We start from the raw sequence: 21732 nt of genomic DNA, 5'->3' as shown, positions 1-21732 counted from the left end.
GAGGGGGTAGCAGGGGTGGATGTAATTGGAAGTGAGACTTTTGTTAATAAGAGCTAGTAATGTTCACAGAATAACTACTCTTTAGTAATTGTCTCATTACCACTACCATCTGCGCTACTTAGGATCAGGAGAACTCAGAACTGAAGAATATTGTGGGAAAATCTGGGAAAATAATTTCCCGCGCTTGGTGCCCAGTCCTTTTCTGTTATCTAATCAGTACCATTCTCGAAGGTGAATGCGACTCCGTGGAATAGATGAAGATCAATGAATTAATACTAGCTTAGGAGAGTTGAGCGCACAAGTTAACAAGATTAGCATTCAAACGAGGTCTGGAAATATAACCGCAATAATTTTAGAGACGGAAGGAAGGAGTGAAAGCAAGGAAACCTTCAACTTTTTCCCGCCAGTGTCGATAATCTTCCTCGATCGCAGTCTGATCGCGTGAGTGAAATGGACAATGGCAGTTTCACAAAAGGAGAGTGCAAGGTTACGGAGCCCCATGGAGAAAGCTTCATTCTTCTCTCGTCTGACGTTCTGGTAATTTATGTAATTTTACGTTTAGATATTCGCTAACAGATTACCGAAGCTTGATTGTAATTGTAACCGTAATTAGTAGTTCTGTCGCTTGTCAGCGAAGATAAACATTCGTTATCCATTTCGAGTGTGTGTAAAGCTCCAGCTAAATATTTACTTTGCACTTTGGGTTCAAACTCGCGCTTCCTACGATCGACGCAGTAAATAAATGGCTGCTACGTGTTTTTTCTGTGCCTTATTAACGTAAATGTTACAATTAAAGCTTCATCAGACCGTTGAAAGTGTTGGTAATTAGTAGAATTGAATTGAAAGTTTATAGGTTAACATGTTTTTAATCTTTTTCAATCGATTATTAAGCTGAAGCTTATATCCTAGCTTAAGACTTACAAGGTAAGCTTAATTCGAGATCGTTTATTTGGCGAAAAGTTCGCTTAGGTTGCGTGCACTCAAAAGTTTTGTTCGTTATAGTAATATTAATGGTAAGTATTAAATAATTAAGTCTTAGTTCTAAACAATTGGCTATTTTTAATTTGACATTTTGGTATCGCATCAAAAAGAAAAAAAATAATCAGGTCAAATATATTGCACTGAAGCCGATCGGTTTTCATTTCAACGCCTAATTATAACCTTTCAGAAATCAGAAAGAAGTCAGCGAAACGAAATGATGGCGGTTTCACTTAATATAGTAATCACGGAAACCTAGCAATGTGTTAATAAAATAAATTGTATATGTGGTCATTTGCTTTATTTTTGAAGCCATTAACTACCTGCTGTTAAATTTGCATATTTTGGTCACACGTTTCATGCAATAATATAACTTGAATTACGTGGTCTTAAAAAAACTCTAATGACAATACTGATTATTCCTGGTTGTTAGGTTCCTTAAAATATATAACAAAATTAAAAATAGCATCAAGATATGATTTGGTTTATTAATATATATTGACTGCAGATAAAATTACGGTTTTGTTTTTCAATTAAATTTAATATCGAAGAAAACGTAATTTTGTTCTTGCAGTGTAGAAATAAATTATACATACCTGATGGAGGGGTGCAACATAAAATTTTGCTTTTTCTGAATTTTCCCACTTTGCATTAGACAAGGTCCAACACTGCAAATGTGTATAGGTGCTAGAAGTATAAAACCAGTGGTTGCAGGGGAAAGGTACATTTAGGTAAAAAAAAAAAGATTAAATTAAAAAATTATATAAAAATGACAGGGCTAAGGCAAGGTGATCTGTGACAGTTTGAACTCCAACAGTTTCTTGCTCAATAACAGTTGGAGGGAAGATTGAATGTTTCAGTCATCAGTTGAGTGTTTTGGGGACAAAAGTGTGCTTACAAAACAGGTGTTAGATTTGGCACTTAGCCCAATACATTTCTTAGAAGGAAATTGTCTTGTCAATGTTTCCTTTTGTGCTGCTTGTGGTGGGAGAACTAGTCAAGAGCCATTTGGTTTTAGTAGCATTTCTGTGTATATATTTGGCCAAGTGAAGCTGGGAGATGAGAGGGAGGGGAAGATGGAAGAAGGAGTATTTTCTTCCCTTTCCTTCCCTTCCCTCTCAGATTCCCAGTTATTTTAGTCACATCCCAACCTAGCCTCCTATGCCATTTGTGGGGGAGGAATGACCAACCCCAGTCTTCTGTGTTAAGTCAGCTATAATAGCCACTTTGAAAAAGAGTGATAGCCTGGGTCGAGAGTAGCTGCCCAAGCGATTGTGGGAAGGTTTAGGGGGACGTTGGCTATTATCATCGCATTCAGCGTCCCCCCAAACTGAATCCCACTATTGCTTGGGCAGTTACTCTCGACCCAGGCAATCACTCATTTTCAAAGAGGGCTATAGAGCGAAACAGGCCTTTTAACCTACAGGAAAACCTATGGGAACATTTTCAATGCAGATACTTTTCTACCTATCTTGTCATCTAGTGTGTGATCTTGGGTTCACTTACCGATAATTCTCAATCTGTCCCAGCTTTCTCAGAACCATCCCTCCTGGCCCAGTCTGCATAAATAGTTAGAAATTAAAATGTTGGTAATTGAATGGGAGACCACTCAATATATTAAGTTACACAAACTTGGAGTCTGTGGTAAATTTGCAATTTTGTTTCCTTTCTCTTTCAGGTGGCTAAATGGCCTTTTTAGCAAAGGATATGACAGGCGCCTTGAACCTGGAGACATGTATGAAGTGCTACAGGATGACTCTGCTGAAATGCTGGTAGCAGATTTAGAGAGGTCAGGAAAATCCTACTTGCAAGCTGGCATGTTTTATAAAAGATTGTTTTAGCTAAAGTGCGCCATTTTGGAAAATGGGGCAAAAAGAACATAGCAAGCAATACAGTATTATTTTGTATGGAGAAAATATAGTACAATGCCACATAATTTCAATCAGTAAAATTTACCATCTGTGTTTTTAAATTATAGGGCTTCAAATTAATATATACTTTTTGTGGACAGAGAGAGGCAATGTCATGCACATGCTAATTATTAGATCACCCCATAATTTTATCAGGTCATATTGTTTATGATTCACACTTTGCTCAAGACAACATTTTTCAATCAAACATGTATATAGCTGTCTATACGGCATTATTATAGTGTGAACAATCTTACTATTAGGGCATAAGGTCAACATTGAGTGTGAACATAATGGTATACTAAATAACTTTCAAGAGTACATAAAAAATAACCATATGCTGTATTTGTCTGCAGTGAGTGGTACAAAGAACTGGCAGCAGCATCCTTTTCATCTAGGAAACCAAGCTTTGGGAAGGCGATTGCAAGATTTGCTCAGATAGAGCTGTTTATTGTTGGGGTCTTTGGATTTCTTAATGTAAGTTGAGTGCTAAATTTTTAATAAGGATGTTTGTTAGAAACTAATAGCTGCCCCTATTTTGTGGGTGTGGCTCATAAATGCTCCCTTAAGAGGTACCACAGTGACTAACTTTTCATTTGCACAGCCATGAAGAAATTGTTTATTAGACTGTGAGCAGTCTCTCTTTGCTTGAGAATCCGTGGTAAAGAAAGCAAGATATTTGAAGAATGAGTTGGGCGAGTGAGCAGCAAATCCGTGAGTAGCTGCCCACGTGTGCAACTCATTCCCTGAATATCGTACTTGCTCAGTTTTTTTTTGTGTTCCCCACAGATTTTCGAGCAAAAGAGAGACTGCTCACAGTCTAGACAATTTTGTTACTAGGTAATATCTCCTCTTCTAAACCCAGAAGTTTTCAAATTTTGTGCTGTGCAGGAATTTCTGTTTGCCTCTGGATTTGGGGGTGGGGGGGGGGGGGGTAAAAACTCTGTGACCTCCTTCCCTTTCCTGCACCCCTCAGTTCAGTTGCCTTGGTCATTTTGCCCAAATTCTTGATTAATGTTATTTTTTTATGTTATGTTATTTGATTAATGTTCTATGTATTGATTAATGTTATTTTTAAATAATTAAAATTACCTTCCTTATTTCCTCCATTCACCTCATCACAGGAAGCTGTCAGAACTGCTCAACCAATTTTTCTGTTTTATCTGTTGTCATATTTTACGCCTGGTTCCTCCTTCACAAAATTGGAAGCATACCTGAATGCAATGGGCATCACATTGGCCGCCATACTGTCAGTCATTCTTCATCAGCTGTATTTCTTTCATGGGCATAGGACTGGCATGCACATTAGAATTGCAACAATTGGCTGTGTTTATAGAAAGGTAAGTGTGATGTGTTACAACTATATATAGAAGTTATATAAATTAGATGAATTTGTGATTTGCGGCATCCATGACTCATTGATTACAATTAATATTAAATTGATGATTAATGAATGAAAAAACACTGTTGTCTGAAACAGAACTCCATAGGAGTTGGGTTTTTTAAGTATTTAAAGTGTTTCAAGAAAGTGTCTTGTCTTGGACTGAGCAGTCTCTTTCTTACTTCTAAGCTCTGTAGCGCGCAATGGATTTAGGAAGCAGAGAGCAGCAAAACCACAAGCCATAATTTTACTAACCAAAACTTTGTGCAGGTGTACATGTGATCTGAGGAGAAAATTAAGCCTGCTTGCAGTCTAGTCTTGGCCATTAGGGCTAAAGTACAGGTCACTGTCAGGTCAGGTCACAGGTCTGATTAAAAAAGAAATAAAAAATTTAAAAAAATTATATTTTATTTGTTTTTATTTTTCTTTATGTTTTAGTCTAACCTGTGACCTGTAACCTGACCTGTGACCTGTACGTTAGCCCTGACGGTGCTCAACCAGGTTTCTGTAGCAATAAAACAACTAAGAGTATTGTTACTCCCCCTGCATCCCAGTACCCCCATCTTGGATGGAAAGCTAGCCATTACAGGGTATACTGTAAATATCAGAACTTATTATACGCTTGGGTTGGGATCTACATAATGGAAAATTAAAAGAATGTGTAAGAAAACAATATGAAAACAGAAGCAAGGCCTTTTAAGAATCACCTTGATTAACCTTCAAATCTGAGGTTACTAGGTATTAACGTGCCAAGTTAATATACATGATGATCAATTTAATATTAATTTCTTTCACTCCATAGGCTCTGAGACTTAGTCAAGGAGTTTACAGCTCAGTTGAAACAAGACATGTAGTGAACCTCATATCAACTGATACACAGATCTTTGATCGGGTATGATCCACATAGTGAATTTAATTTACATGTACTGAGTACATGATAAAAATATGATATTTAAAATGTCAATATATGTTAATTTTTGTACCTTTCTCAGCATTGCGGGTTGTACTTATATACTCAAGAGTTCGACTGTATCTATGTTGGTATACATGTAGGAATCCTTAAGTTAAATTGTAGCCTCCTATATGTTGTTGTCTTGTTACGCACTCATGGATGCATGACATCACGAACCAAAGGACACAGCTGAAATATATTTTCTGATCTTGTTTCAGTTTGTTACTCATTTACACTTCGTGTGGATCACTCCCATCCAAGTGATAGTTATAATGTACCTCCTGTGGTTACAGCTGGGATATTCCTGTGTAGTGAGCCTGGTATTCATGTTACTAATGATAATCCTTCAGGCAAGATTTGAAAAGGTCTATTCTTCATTAAGGTAAGTCATGTGGCTTGAGGTCAATAATATTGGAACAAGACGGTAGTAATGTTCTATTCCATCATAAATGAGAACTGTGAGAGGGTGGAGTGGGATTATTAGTGTTTCTCTTTGTCGGGGTACTATAATAACATTTCTGCCCTTTTCTATGACTGGTTGCACTTCTGTGGAAGTGACTGTCCCCTTAATAGACCCACTTTATCATAATACTATGATATAAAAGTGACGGGGATGCTCGTCAGAAATTTTGAATTAAATCACTAAAGGAGATCAATCTGGGCTTGACCCAAGTTTTTTTTTTACCCCTAAAACACAAACAAATTAATTACATAGAAATTATATATTTGCATTTCTTTGGGTGCAACCCTAAATGAGACCTTCATGGCTAAATATAATCATGGTGTTTTGCCCAGAACACCCCAAGTGACACCAAAATCCGAAATTTACACCCCCAGCCTAAGCGAGACGATGAGCATCTACGCCCCTTTCATAATTATGAGAGTCCCCCCACCCCTTAGGCATAGTACAGGACTTCACTATTGATACATTTTTGCCATGTGTACCACAGTGCTAAGGTGGGTATCTTTTTCTGTACTGTTAAAATAACTTTTAATTTCCTCTCCCCTTGAACTTTCCTTGAACGTCCTTTCTCATAAAAATTAAACTTATTACTTCTCCGATAATTAAACATCTTTTAATTTATTCTAAATAACTCAGTTTTTGTAATGATTTTCTCTTAAGACAAAAGACAGCAAGACTAACAGAAGAAAGGTGCAAGAATATGAGTGAGGTCATTTCAGGAATTAGGATTATTAAGATTTCCACCTGGGAACTGTCATTTAGTAAACTGATGAACAGTTTAAGAAGGTGAGTTAGAGCCCACTTGTGAAAGGAACCTAGCAGGATCTATGCTGATTAAGACTTAGTTAGTATTTAAATGGCACCCAAAGTTAATAATTATGGAGCCATATGCATGGAATGACAAGTTTGTATTAAGATCTTAATCTTGCCAAGAGTCTGATGAATAATATAGGATTTCATGTTGTGTATAAAAATAGGTAGATGTTGCATTAATAGGCACAGTGAAAATTAGTGAAGAGGCAATACAGCACACCAGCTGTTTTCAAATCCTGGTGTGTGCAGTGCTACCCAAATGTCCAATTTTTACATTGTGGTCATAATATAAAAGCACTTTTTAATAACCCTTTGTCTCAAATCATCATCATTAGTACCGTACATCCACTCTTGTTGTATTGAACTTTGGGTGTGGTCACAGTTGCAATTATGAACACAATGGGTATTCCTGTGATTCTCTGGTTGAAGCATTGGACCTAAGGTATAATTTATGTGGTTGACTTTGGGCCAAGCCCTTGAGATTTTTCTGTAGCAGTTCCTGTATTTCACAAAGCTGATTACCAGCTTACAACTTTCAACGGTGATTTGCCCCTTAGGTTGCGTTCGATGGACTGTATTCCGGAGTAAGGATAAGTGGAAAAGCTGTTACTGGAATTTCTCTTTTTAGGTAAATTTGGGAAGATGTATCTACAAATGTTTGATGATAAATGATAATTTAAGAGCCATTTTGTATTCCAGTAACTCCAAAAATCTCTCATGAGGGATTTCTAGTTATCATTGTACGTATTCCTTTTCTGGAATGACGTCAATCGAACGCACCCTTGTCTTGAAATGTCACTAGGTTTATTTAGAAAACACAACAAAAGCTTATAAAGTCCGCCATTAGATACCTGCCAACTTTTTCAAGCTCAAAGGCTTGAGAGTGCCAGGATTTTCGAAGACGACACGACTATATCCGAAAATTTCCGAAGACGTTCCGAATAATTCTGAAGTTCTCAGAGATTTCAGGGAAAGTATCGTCATGTACTCATTTTACATGGACTTTTTGTTTCTCGCACTGGTTTGAGTTTACATATTTTTTGAAAGGGTGTCAGTTAAGTACTGTAATAACTCACATTTTTTAACCAGGTCGGTGAGAAATTGGTCCGTGAACGTGTGCTGGCGTGAGCTCGCAGGCGTGACACTCACGCCTAAGAAGTGAGAGTTGGCAGGTATATGTGAAAGCACAGGGTTTCCTGTTTTACACCACTGCGCATGTACCAAGTGTTACTAGGCGACAAAGAATTATAATAATACCGCTGAATATCATGACACCCTTAATTTACACTACTTTCCCCTAAGACCCCAAAGGACTTAGCTCTTTTTACCAACTATACTACTCCAGTTAGGCCATTCTTTACTTCCACAAACATTTTGAGAGAAAAAAGTTTATTTGACTAATGTGGGATGTTTTCTCATCCCAGGTTAACTTTATAACACTTTTTTTTCAGACTTGAAATATCAGGGATTTGCAAGACGCAGCTTTTAAGAGCACTGAGCATGACCATTGGGTTTGTTTCTCAGAGTGTCATAGCATGTGCAATGTTCATCACTTATGTAATACTGGGCAACAACCTTACTGCTGCTAAAGTGTTCAGTTCCATTGCCTTGTTAACTGTGCTTCAGAGGTCAGTGGCAAGACATTTCCCACCTGCTGTGCAGAAATTAAGTGAAGCCAAGAAAACAGTGAGGAAAATTCAGGTAGTGTAATACACAGTGATGTTATAAAAGTAAATATATAAGAATTCATACATTTGAATTGTGGAAGAAAGAATGAATAAGGGAATGATCATCGCAGTTATATACGCTACTTTTAGTAAAGCAGTTGTGAAAAGAAAGCCTGAAGAAATTCAGGGGCCTGTGCGATACCGTTGCAGTGCTCTACCAATTGAGCTAATGTTAACTGGGGGCTGTTTTTCTATTCCGAAGTCGTAATTGATGGCTGTAGAGGTGTGCAGGTCTGACCATAGATTTTGTTAGATGTACCACCAAATTTTTGGAAAGTTTAAAAACTTTCTTATTGTCATTTAACTGTTGATAAACAAGATGATGGACGAGAATTTTATTCCAGTTTGTAGTTTTAACTGTGGTAACAAACATTGGTAGTTCTAAGAGCAGGGCTGCCCCTGGCACCCGAAGCCTGTAGGGTCGAAGTGTCGGGGTATTTTGTCTCACGAAGGGAAGCAAGTTGACTGGTTGACTGTTCGCGAATGGCCCCCACCCCCACCCCACTTATCTGAAGGTCTGAATTGGCCACTGATAAACTGTATTCTTAATGAGGGGTTATGATTCAAAAGTGAAATTGCAGGTCTGCAGGTCCCTTGGTGAACTCATATTGGGGCTGACCCAACGAGAATGTAATTTAACCATAACACTCAAAATGTTGTCTCCTGTGTTTCAGGTATTTGCACCGGAAGATTTTTGAGTTTTCTTTTCCCCTTCAAAAAATGAGTGTGAAATATTTAGCTATTGTAATATCCAAAACCAATGATTTAAAAAAGAAATCACCGTCACCCTGAAGCAGAAATGGCCTTGAAAGTTGCAAGTTTTACCGGAAGTTCAACGTATAATTCGACTTCCGTCGCTAAGGAAAATTGCCGCAGATGGCCGATTTGGGCCCGCAGATGAGAAATTTGATCGTTTGTTATTAGGTTAGGTCACGTTAAGTTTGAGAAAGCTGTAATTTTCACAGTGCGGTAAGATATTAAGCGGGAATTTGTAAAAGTTTGAACTGGTTCTTAATTGTATACTTACAGCACTGTTAGTGAAACTAGTATGCGACGCAGCCAACATCTTCTTAGGGGCGACCTTCACCGTTTGGAACGTCTTCCATGGCTGGTCGAGAGAACAAAACCACGAACCACAGAATAATGCCCCTAGCCATAAAAAAAAACAATGCAGCTGCAGGTTATCAGGGTCCAGTAAAAATAGAGCTTTTGAAAGGTGCAGGTCTACTGTCTTTTTAATCCAAGGCTAAGTGACCTATGTTATCTGTAGGCATTTCTAAAGCTGGATGAGTTGAACTTTGACAACATAAAACACAAATCAAGTCTCAAGGCTGGACAGGCAAACGTTGTGGTGCAAAATGTTACATGCACTTGGAGTCAGGTGTGTTAATATTTTATCTGTAAATAATCTGCGGTGAAATGTTTTTTGCTTGTATTTGAATCTTTGCTACTGACGCCGAACCCAGCCTTTACAATTAGCGCCTTTTTAAAGTTCCTCTATTTTCTTTAGACTACAATTTGTCTCTTATTTTCAGAAATAGTCACATCTCGTCGTTAAGGCATTTATCGTGTGAGCTGACGTGTTTAGCTCGCTCTACTACCCTGAGAAAGATAACAAACTAAATAGCAATTATTCCACGGGTGCTCGTTGGATACGTATTATTACAAACTGGATCATTGTATAATACAACTCCAGAGATTTGATTGGCTTAGCGGCCATGGTATATGAGCCATTATATTACCCGAGAAATAGCGACCATTAAATTGAATTCTGGTTGTTCTTGCAAAGCGAAATCATCAAGATCTAGCAATATTTCTTGATTTTTTTTAATAAAACAGTTATTCCACTCGCACTTGTTTGATATGAGATGATTATAGTCATCTCGGCGCTTTGTTCCTCGTTGGCTATCTATCATCTCAAGACCAACAAGCGCGAGTGGAATAATTGTAAATTATGATCGTGTCAATACCGTCAATCTACATTACTTGCAAAAAATTTCGGACGTTTAATTTTCGGACACGTTTTCCCTCATTTCGGACAATTTTCGGACAAAAATTTCGGACACTGCACTGAAACATGCCTAAAGTAAATTTACGACTAAAAAGCATGAATTAGACTGAAATAAAATCTTTGAAAATGATAGTTTTACTGTACCTTCAAGGTTTTACAGCCGGATACACCAACGAGAAAATAACACAAACTCAATCAAGCTTATGCCTCAAGCAGTGTCTCAAATATTTTCCTTTTCAGTGATAAAAAGAACGACTGAGCAAAGCCGCCTAATCCGAATTCTAGCCATGCCATGTATATTGGCTTTGAATATGTGATGCCGTCGCCCAGAAAGTACTTTCAAAGTTTTATACTATACTTTAAAAAATTCGGACGGTTTTATTTTCGGACCACTATTTTTGTCCGAAATTAAAATCGTCCGAAATGTTTTGCAAGTAATGTAAATAATACCTATTTGAATTTATGGGGTGTGTACCAATATCAAAATAGTATAAAATGGTTAAAATATTAACGCTCATAAGTAACGCAGTCATTTTTGGTGAACTGGGTTGATTCATTTATTATTACTATTTAACATTACCCGCGATATCTCTCATGGATTCTTCTAGGACAACATCGCGGATCAAGCTACCTTACAAGACATCAGCTTTGAAGTAAAACAGGTATAGCGAATCTCCGTTTACTTTTAAACAGTGGTGTCATCTAGTTTTCTTGCATTTTGTCCGTGTACAAAGTTTCAAGGCAGTGTACCACGTTAATTTAAGGTCTTTTAATACCGAATTCTGTTCTCTTGTGTTAGGGAGATCTTTGCATGGTTGTTGGACCGGTTGGCTCTGGAAAGGTAAAGAATAGCATTCATTTTTCAATGTCGTTCACGAGTCCATAGGGATAGTTTGCTTGTTCACAAAACATTGCTTGCCTGCCACAGAAATATTCATCTAGCAAGAGTCAGCATTGCTAGATAAACAAGAAAAGTGACGTTTTGGATCTCACTGTAATTTTTTTACTACTGGGTGGAGGGGTGGCTATGCAATTAAGACACCATCTTTTGAGGTTGAGGAAGGGGGTACAGGTAGAGACAATCTATGTTGTGGTTTGGTGGGTCCTGTTCGAGTATAGTAGTTTCGACCACTTCTCCAGTAGTTTACACACACGATATAAAACTGCAACTAGAGCGTAAAATAAATATGTTTAATTTACAAGTGGGGCAAAAATTGCATACATGTGTAAACAGGCCTTTACAGTACTTTGTTTAAGACGAAAATAGCATGATGAAGTGGCCATATTTGACACACGAGCGTTCCTATCACAAGTCTGGCTCTCCATCCAACCAGAACATCTTGGGCGCGTTTTTTTATCCACAATTCTGGAATAAGAATGGTTGGTACGGAATGCCAGGAATAATTCGGATTGTTTGCATAAAAAAAACCACCGTCGGTTCTGGCCGAGTAAACATTGCGTAACAAATATGGCGGCCGACGAAGAGGCTGCCATTGCAGCCGTTATCGCAGCAATTTTCCTTGTACTTTTGGTACAATGAAATAAGAAGCAATGTTTCATTTTGTCCAAAAGTGTAACCTGATTTTTTCGCTTGTAGAGACGTATTTGAATCCGCAGAGCTCACCTCGCCGTCCGCCATCTTGGATTTTATTCGCAACATTCTGTTCATTCTGCCCCTGGGAGCAGAATGGATGGAATGGCATTCTGTCCATTCCGGAATAAGAATGCGGAATAGAAAAACGCGCGCATTTTACATTCTGTCCATTCTCATTCCAGAATTGTGAATAAAAAAACGCGCCCCTTGCCTTTCCATGTAATACACTGAGATTTTTCTTTCGTAGTCGTCATTGTTGATGCTGCTGCTGGCTGAATTGCGCATCACAAAAGGCCATCTACGCATCAGAGGACAGATTGGTTACGTGCCACAACAGGCCTGGATCTTCTCTGGCTCTGTTCGACAGAATATCGTGTTTGGGCAGACATTTGAAGAGGACAGATACAACAAGGTTATCAAGGCATGCGCGCTAGAACAGGTAAAGTAGACTTTGTTCCAATCTCGTACCCAGAGTCCTCAGGATCTTTAGCCAGCGCTTGGTTGCCAGGAGACCAACCACTGGTCAAAGAGCCTGACGACTCTGGGTACGAGATTGATTTTGTTCCAAGCTCGTTCCCTGGTCAGCACCAAGGAAGTGTGGCCTCTGCTAGCCTAAGACGCGTGCAAGCTCTGGGGACGAGATTGGCTTTGTTCATATTGTCAGAAATAAAATAAAAGAAAAATTTATAATGAAAATCTGCAATCAAACCCGTGATCTTTCGCGCATCGGTAAGACAGGCATTCCTTAACCATCTGGGATTAAAACTTAAACAAACTAGCCTTGGTTAGTAGAGTCCGCCGAGTTTAACTAAAGGTTCAATCACTTCTCTCGTATTCCCTACGCAACGAGCGTATTGAAAGTCTAGTCTGTTTAAAGAGAAGAAATCTTTACACTAGTATATTCTACATTCTGATTGGTCTTAGCTTAGAACTGGTGGTCAAAAGGTCATTCAATTGACATTTTCACAACAACTGTCAAAATTCCCGCGCGCTGATTGGCTCGTAGCTTTTTTGTATAAAAGAGCGGACATACTCAACGGAAAATAAAACCAATTCCGCTCATACTTTTTACATGTTATTATAAAAGACAAATCGAAGTCAGTTTTCTATGGTCTATACTCTTTTATTAAAAACTGGATCATTGTATAACGCAATTCCAGGGATTTGATTGGCTTAGCAGCCATGGTATATGAGCCATGCCCAAGAAATAGCGACCAGTAAATTGTCTGCTGGTTGTTCTCGCATAACGAAATCAGCATATACAACAAGTGCGAGTGGAATAATTGTTGATTGTTCTTTAAAAACAACAACAACAACAACAACAACAATTATTCCACTCGCGGTTGTTGGGTATGAGATGCATAGATAGCCAACTCGGCGCTTGTTGGCTATCTATCATCTCATATACAACGCGCGGTCGTGGAATAATTGTCAAATAGACCATGTTCAAAACTTGGCATTGAAACCATTTGCCCGTGACTCGTGTGGCAGGAGCTTCTCTTCTTGAAATGAGTTTCGCACTTGTACTATGAGGAATTTCCATCACTAGCTGTCTTGTTTTTTCTCTTTTATCCATTCAGGATATAGAGTTGCTTCCTGAAGGAGACTGGACACTAGTGGGTGAAACAGGCGTTGCCCTCAATGATGGTCAAAAAGCAAAGCTCTGTTTAGCAAGGTAAGTTAGTTAATTTGTGTCTCAGTTTCTCAGCGGTCGAACGATACTTGTATCGGCACCGACGTTTAGTAACTCGTGTAAAGCTCCTATTAAAACCATGCAACAAAAGGTCTGGATGGCAGTAGCAAGGTTAAAAGTTCAAGAAAAACGATAACAGTTTTGCATTTTCAAAAATCAATACTGTCGTCTTTTTTCTTAAACTTTTAATGCAACAAAAGTATTGCGACAAAGAGAATTTGACGTTGACAAAAATGGCCATAAGTTCCTTTTGAGCGTACACCCAATGAAAGAGGAGCCCATTATATCTGTTCCAAAGGCCTCAATCATCTCTAAAATGCAGCTAAATTGTGATGAAAAGCTTTCAGACTTTCATAATACTGGAAAACGTCACATTTCTTTTGACATTCATACTGTTCATGGTATTTCGCGTTTAGCGCCATGCATAAATTCTCCTAAAATGATAGTTTGAAATGCATAAAGCCTGTAAAAGAAGCTTAATGGATTACTAACAAACAGTGGATCTTGAGCAAAAAGTACAATGGCTGTTAATACTTGTTGCTACATTTGAAAGGTTAGCCTGATGTTTTATCTTTCATTTTATTGCATTATAGGGCGGTTTATTATAAAGCAGATATCTATCTTCTAGATGATCCCCTTAGTGCTGTAGACGTGCGAGTTGGAAGGAAACTCTTTGACGAGTAAGTACAGACAGTGTTGTAACTAACTAAAGTCAACAGGTAAAAACTATTCTTCCTAAATGCCACTGAAAAGGAAGTCCATCTCCTTCCCCCCCCCCCCCCCCAAAAAAAAAGAAATACAACAACAACAACAACAACAACAACAACAACAACAACAAATAAACAAAAATAAAGCAAAACGAATGTTATTATTTTATTGTAGTGCGAATCCAAAAACTACTTAACCTTTGGAAATAGAAAATAGCAGCTGAATCATTTACTAGCTAATTGTTTTCGCCATTCCTTGGCTGAGTATATGTTCCTCTGTTTAAGGTCTCATTCAAAGCGAAATCTTTGACTTCTTTTTTTCGCACTGTAAACGTTGCACAAGTGTTTTGTACTGAATGAGATACGAATTCTCTACAGGTGTATCAATGGAATCATTCGGGATTGTCCAAGAATTCTTGTGACGCATCAGCTTCAATATCTTCGCAATGCCACTGAAATTTTGTACCTAGATCAGGTGGGTACGTTGAATGCGTAGTTCGAGGCCATCGTCTATTTTTCACCGAGTTCACCTTAAGCTCTTTGTTAATCAGGGCCCGGATGCACGAAGCTCTGTTACGTTAAGATGTATGCTATGTATTGTTCCTTCACAAAAGACTATTGTTGTAATGTTTAAAACACGAGCAGCAGTGCTTTATCGGGATTTAAAACCACGAGGCGCAGCCGAGTGGTTTTAGACCCGATAAAATACATTCTGCGAGTTGTTTGAATGGTTTCACAAACATTCCTGGAAAAGCGTGTGTCAAGAGAGTTCATAACAATGATGCTTTTGTGAACGTTGGAAATTAGCATACGAGAAAAACATTAAACACCGCATACCAATAAGTTGGAGGTTTTATCGGGTTTTAAAACCACTGCACGTGATATTTTATCGACCATTTGATAGGTCAATGGGCTTAATATTAATAATTAATGTATTATTAATGGTTTTTGAAGGTCTTAAAACGGTCTACTGTCAAGAAACACTGTGTAGGATACATTTTAAAACTAGAACGGCCTCGTGAATCCGCCCGAGTTCTCGATGTATAGCTTACACCTGTGTAGACTTGTTTCACGTGAAACCGTGAGATGGACTTTGTTCCATAATTTCTTGGTCTATTTAGTTTAATATTGTTCAAAATCTCCCGTGAGCTCTAAACTGACGGTGGATTTGAGGAAATTTAGTGTAACGTTTGTGTTGAACTGCTAAGGCTTGATCAAACGGAGATACAAGGCTAATCACTTTCTGGTATACCAACCTGCATGTAGACTTGCGTTGGATGACCAAACGGACTCACAATCAGCGCGGCATATTATTGCTTGTTAACGGCGGCCAGACGTAAAAAATAAATAAATAAATAAATAAATAAATAAGTAAGCAAGAAGAAGAAAAGTTCGTTAAAGATAACTTTTTACTTTGAGATCTAAAAGTTGGTAAGTTTTTTTGTGTGTGATTCTGTGAGTTTAATGAATCATTCCGCGATAAGCTAAAACGTTTCAGTTCTCTCTTAAGTCGGCGCTGTTTCTTTGCTTTCTGTTTGAAAGTGGGATATTTGGAAAACAAATTCGCCTGATGGTTCCTAAAACTCTTTTAATGGATCGTAAAAATAAATGATTTAGTAAACTCAAAGTCTCACAAAAAACTCTCAATTGAAAGTAAAAGTTTATCTTTAATGACATTTTCTTCATTCTTACGCCTTGACCGCGGTCAACATTACTCTTCTACGAATTCATTCATTTTCAGGGGAAAATACATAGTCGCGGACGCTACACAGACCTGGCCAACGCCGGTATAGACCTCGTTTCGCTTCTGAGCTCAAGAGACAGCAATAACGATGACGATGATGACAATGATAGTGCCATTGACGAGGATTCGGAGCCGTCCCAGTCCTTTAATTTCCCTGAGGTCATTCTGAGGAGAGGGACTGGGGCTAAAGGTCTAAAAGCTGCAAACCGATGGAGCACGGCATCATCCATTGATATCGAGGCGGATTTTGACTCCATGGCCAACAGGGTATGAAAGCAAATAGGGCTGTCAATATGCACGTTTACGTTTGAGGCGCGAAGGTGTAGTTGTTAATAGAGAGATTAGAGAGATTTAGCTTCTCGTTTACGGTTAACGCCAAACGGGAAACGTCAAGCCGCTGTTTGTTTTAAAATGCATAAACTTGTGTTTCTCGTACTCACTTCTCTCTTTTTCGTGTTTGCTCGATAGCTGTCGCCGACTGGGTGGAGATAAGCTTAAACCAAAAAAGCTTCATTGTTTTTCATCAAAGAGAAAATTTCAGCCTGGCGTTTGTCGTTTGCCGTTTGCGATGCTAAATCTCTCTATTAATCACCACGTTTACAGCAAACGGGAAACGTGAGATTCGCGTTTATGTTTCCTTGAAAAAATGAGTACATAGATGAAAAAAGTGGAAGATAATTCTGGTCTCTGATGCTAACGCAAAACTACTCAATTTTTCTGAGAAACCGAAAACAGCGAGTGCTAAATGTTGTGTTAACATGGTCACGTGGTCATTTCTACCGTTTACCGTTTGCATGCCGCAAACGTGGTGCTTAATCTCTCTATAGAATCACGTTTACGGCAAACGTGATATTCGCGTTTATGGTTCCTTGGAAAATTTATGACAACAGATGAGAACAGTGCAAACTAATTCTGACCTTTGATGCTAACGCAAAACTACTCGAATTTATCGAGAAACTGAAAACAGCTAGCAGCGAAGCATGGTCACCTGGTCGTTTCTGCCGTCTGTCGTTTGCCGTAAACGTATTTCTTATCTAATGCATCACGACGTTTGACGCAAAGGTTGCTTCATGACGCTGTGTCAGTTCGCGGGGTGTCAATAGACTCACCTACCTCAATGTCGCACAACTACTTGCTTAAAGCGTTTTTGCGTTGATTATGGTCAACTCAATTGCACAAGACTAACTTACGATAACTCTAAGGGTAACCATGCAGTGAATATGAATTCCTTCAAGGGGGAGTAGTGCTACTTGTAGTGGCTTCATGTCAAAAAAATCTGACGGTATTCACCTGTAAGGTCTCCCAGACGAGATTGTAACCGGCTATGTGATGGTGAACAACTTTATGCTAGAAGTGTTGCCTTGACAATGGTTGCTTTTCTCAATGAATACCTCAGCGATAAAAAGCACGACCTCGCTAGTCTGAGTTAGAGCTAACACTGTAACTGTTTTAAAATCAGCTGTTTGATTTAACAATTATTCCACGAGCGCGCGTTGGATATGAGATGATAGATAGCCAACGAGGCGCGTAGCGCCGAGTTGGCTATAATCATCTCATATCCAACAAGCGCAAGTGGAATAATTGTTTTATTAAAAACAACCGAGAAATATTGCTAGATCTTACTGATTTCGCTGTGCAAGAACGACCAGAAGGCAATTTAATGGTCGCCACTTCTCGGCCATGGTATAATTGCTCATATACCATGGCCGCTAAGCCAATCAAATCCCTCGAATTGCATTATACAATGATGCAGTTTTTAATAATAACAATTATTCCACGAGCGCGCGTTAGATATGAGATGATGGGTGGCGCCGAGTTGGCTTTCCATCATCTCATATCCAAGTGTGAGTGGAATAACTGTTTTATAAAAAACATCAAGAAATATTGCTAGATCTTGCTGATGTCGCTTTGCAAGAACAACCAGAAGACAATTTAATGGTCGCTATTCCTCGGGTATGTTATACTGGCTCATAAAGCAAGGCCGTTAAGCCAATCAAATCCCTGGAGTTGCATTATAATTGTTCAATACATCATAACTATAATATGATTTTTTTTTAATTGTATCTCCTTTAAGGCTAAAGAAAAGCCCCAAGCAGAACCTGAAAAGCGGCCTCGAAGAAACATTCCTTACAGTCTATACCTGAATTATTTACGAGCAGGAGGGAGCTTTGTGACATTGCTTCTCTTTTTACTCTTTGGCCTTAGTGCTCAGGTAAAAATTTCTCTTTTTTAAACTTTTTAATACCTGGATCGCATGTTTTGGGCTGTTGAAATAGCTAGCGTTTAACGTGACATTTTTTTTAAATATTGGATTACATAATAACAAGAAAATGGCTTGATGAGTAGATTTACCATGTTGAATTTGAAGTTTCTTAGAGATCCGATTCAAAGGCAAAAAAAACTATGAAAGTTTCAATTCGTGGTCTATACGAAGACGTGTGTGGGTGTGAGTACCCGCACGGTACCATTTCTTTGTAAAAATCGAAGTTTTTCTTTAATTTTGTTCTCAATTTCTATTATTTTGAATCGGAGCTTTGCGAACAAATTTTTACACTTGTTGCTAAATTCAATATGGCAGATCTCTTTTGTGAAAGTTCGGTTTTTCTTTTAAGTCAGTCTTTCAAAATTGTCAAGCTTAAATGAATCGGGTTATGTTGACTGCTAGTCACTGACGTAAGACGTAAGTGAAATTGCCACAGTATCAGACCTATTTTGTTTAGTGATTTTCAGTCGTATGTAACGTACAAACCTTGCGGAACAAATCATTTCTTACAAAAAACTAAACTCTTAAATATATAGACCTTGATGATCTATGTGAACGAAAGGTTAGTTGTGTGTGTTCTTGTGGGAGGGGCTTAAAATTGCTTTGCTCGTAACAAAATCCTACCTCGCTGTATCGATGTTTCACTTCAGCATTCTGTTGTGATTTTCTTACAGGGAGCTTTGACATTCAGCGACTGGTGGCTATCACAGTGGTATGATACCTAGATATTTACATAAGTCTTTACTGCATTTAATCTGGCAATGTTTAGATTGTAAGAAAACATATAAACCTTGGTAAGAGTACTAAATAATTTTATGCGCATATAGCAAAAATTTGTACAGACTGAGCTGAAAATGCTACGGCTAGTCAGATTGCGATCTGTTAATGCCATTATAACTTGCAAGGTGTTTAACCTGTCCATTAAATTTGTTGGCTCAATTGTCGTTAGCAACTGTCCGTCACCTTCAAAATTGTTTGACTTTCAAAGATTGGTTTAAATGAATGTAAATATATGAAACATATATTTTGAACTGCGGATGAAAGATCAAATAGAAGAAAGATCCTCGCAGTTACTACGCAACTTAAGCAGTTGCGAAAAGAAAGCCTGAAAAAAATTCAGGCTTGAACGGGATTCGAACCCATGACCTCTGTGATGCCGGTGCAGTGCTCTACCAACAGTAGCTCAGTTAAAGATTGGTTTGTTCGCGTGTCGCGATTTTTGGCTATGAAATTTGAAACAATGACGTGTACGCTCGGAGGTAAGTTTTCCTCTCGTTGAATGCGTTGCTTTCCATAGTCAGAGTGCAAGGGCTCCAGAAAAAAAAAACCGTCTTTGGTAGTGGGTGCTTCATACAGCATTACAGAATCATTGAACTTTACAATTACGGAAAACAATTTTCTATGCTTCTATATCTACATCAGTCTAATTGAAAAAAAAAGTATACGCTAATTTAATTGTATTTTTCAAGGTCAAACTCAAGAGGCGAAGACACGTTTCTTTACAAAAGCATATACTCCGCTCTCTCGCCAAACACAGAACTGCAGAGCAAGGCTACCCCTATCATCTATGGAGGTCTCGTGATTGTTACACTCCTGCTGTCCTTGATTCGCGCCTTCACGTTCTTTTGTGTTACTGCGAGATCATCTAAGGCGCTTCACCGTCAGATGTTCGACGCTGTAATGCGAGCGCCAATTTACTTCTTTGACACAAATCCAGCAGGTGTGATATTGATTTTATTTTGGCAACCACTGGTCGTATGTATCGTAGAAGTCGTATGATTCCAAAATCATTCTCAGGATCCTTTCTCTTCCTCTCTTTCGAGGGGCAACGAGAAAAACCCCGAGTATTAGCCTACCATGAATTCTCTCAAACGCTTAACACTTGTTACACTCATTATTCGTCAAGATAAATACTTAAACTAATTATCAGAGGAATAATGTCTGTTTTCTTTTTATTTCGTTGAAAACCTTGCTATCCCCGAGCGCCACATTGCCACGTATTTATGATCCATTGGTAACTTGGCCGACTGCGTACCTGTGACCTCACCCATCATGGCGGTTTTCTAAGTCGCCATTTTCACTTTTTTTTTTCATAACAGTGTCGCTATTTTTCTTGTATCTGACCCAGAACTGCTCATTATAGCTGCTGGGCGTATACGTTGTTGGGTTTTCTTTTTGTGAGTCTCTTACAAAATTAAACCATTCTTTAAATTAATAACCAACCCTGACTCTCCTTGTCCTTTATCTCGAATCTCGTTTAAACGGTTCTTACCAAAGCTCGTGTCTAAATTATAGCTACTATTTCCGGCAAGTGGGTGGGTGACAATTGACGCATTCGAGTATAAAACTCACTTAAGAGAAACTTAACTTCATGTAAACTATTCCTCAGTATGCAAGCACTCAACCCTGTCCCTCTGGTCCCCTCTGGTGACTACATTGTGAGGATCAACTTATTCAGTGTTAATTTTCATCTCTCTCGTTTTTTTTTTTAGATCGAATTCTCAGCCGGTTCTCATCCGACATTTCGTACATGGATAGTCTCATCCCTGAGACATTTTTCGATTTCCTCCAGGTATAATTCAAACGTTTGCTAAACCAATGAATTACTATTTAGGCTTGCTAAACTAGATTAGACCTTACATTGTAAATTTTTAAGTCTTGTTTTGTAATTATTCTTTATTTATTTATTTACACACGACCCCACAAACTGCAAAGCTTAAATACTTATCGTGTTTAAATAAAGGTTAGTTACTTACTTGCTAACAAAATGTACTCTAAATGGTTTGGATTGACTGTCCAACCCAATCAGGAGCAAATGTTATATTTATCAACAGAGTTTATAACTTAAAGGTAATTTGGCCACCGTAAAGAGATTCAAGTGCTGACGTTTTGAGCGTTAGCCCTTCATCAGAGCGAATCCATTCGCTAACGTTATCATCTATGGAGGTGTAGTGAATGATACACTCCTGATGTCCTTGATCAGAGCGAATCCAATGGATTCTCTCTGACGAAGAGGCAACGCTCGAAACGACTCAGCACTCGAATCTCTTCACGGTGGCCAATTTACGTTTAGCTGTCAACTCAACTTTGTTGATAAACCAAACATTCGTTTCTACCGCCCACCGACGCAGCACCGCAGATTCTCTAGAACTAACCCCCTTATCCAATCAGGAGTAAACCAGCACACCGGCCAATCGTAACTTTTTTGGCTTGTCTTTTGTCCTTAGCATGTGCAACGCTTGCTTGTTTTTGTTTCGAGTTTTGCTTGTCATTTTTCGCGTAATTACTCTAGTTCGTGCAAACCCCACGAACTAAAAATCGCCAAAGAAAAAAGGGCGGAGGGGAACGGACAGAAGAATGAAGAAATAAAGGAAAACTAAGGAAATAATTGATCAAGGAAAGAACGTACGTACAATTGAACGAACGAGGAAAGCACTAGTGAAATTATAACCAACAGGGTGATCAACCACCAAATGGAAAGAACACTATTATTAAC

General features: G+C 38.5%; 1 protein-coding gene across 1 annotated transcript in view; it reads left to right on the top strand.

The window, feature by feature from the left end:
* Positions 1–230: 230 nt before the first annotated feature.
* The window catches only part of LOC146469762 (ATP-binding cassette sub-family C member 4-like), a 33684-nt gene continuing 12182 nt past the window's right edge, over positions 231–21732 (top strand). The window contains exons 1-20 of the mRNA XM_085122913.1: positions 231–537; positions 2657–2767; positions 3245–3365; positions 4013–4228; positions 5072–5161; positions 5440–5603; positions 6345–6470; positions 7949–8198; positions 9495–9605; positions 10844–10897; positions 11035–11076; positions 12077–12268; positions 13410–13504; positions 14116–14202; positions 14608–14704; positions 15971–16240; positions 18048–18185; positions 18911–18948; positions 19706–19956; positions 20729–20808. Coding sequence (XP_084979039.1) covers positions 458–537; positions 2657–2767; positions 3245–3365; positions 4013–4228; positions 5072–5161; positions 5440–5603; positions 6345–6470; positions 7949–8198; positions 9495–9605; positions 10844–10897; positions 11035–11076; positions 12077–12268; positions 13410–13504; positions 14116–14202; positions 14608–14704; positions 15971–16240; positions 18048–18185; positions 18911–18948; positions 19706–19956; positions 20729–20808 — 2613 coding nt within the window. The 5' untranslated portion in view covers positions 231–457. The remainder of the gene's footprint in view (positions 538–2656; positions 2768–3244; positions 3366–4012; positions 4229–5071; positions 5162–5439; positions 5604–6344; positions 6471–7948; positions 8199–9494; positions 9606–10843; positions 10898–11034; positions 11077–12076; positions 12269–13409; positions 13505–14115; positions 14203–14607; positions 14705–15970; positions 16241–18047; positions 18186–18910; positions 18949–19705; positions 19957–20728; positions 20809–21732) is intronic.

This window comes from Pavona decussata, unplaced genomic scaffold (genome assembly GCF_977016875.1).
Source record: "Pavona decussata unplaced genomic scaffold, jaPavDecu1.1 SCAFFOLD_119, whole genome shotgun sequence".
Classification (NCBI taxonomy): domain Eukaryota; kingdom Metazoa; phylum Cnidaria; class Anthozoa; order Scleractinia; family Agariciidae; genus Pavona; species Pavona decussata.
Note: the sequence above shows the minus strand (reverse complement) of the source record. Positions and strands in the feature narration are given on the sequence as shown.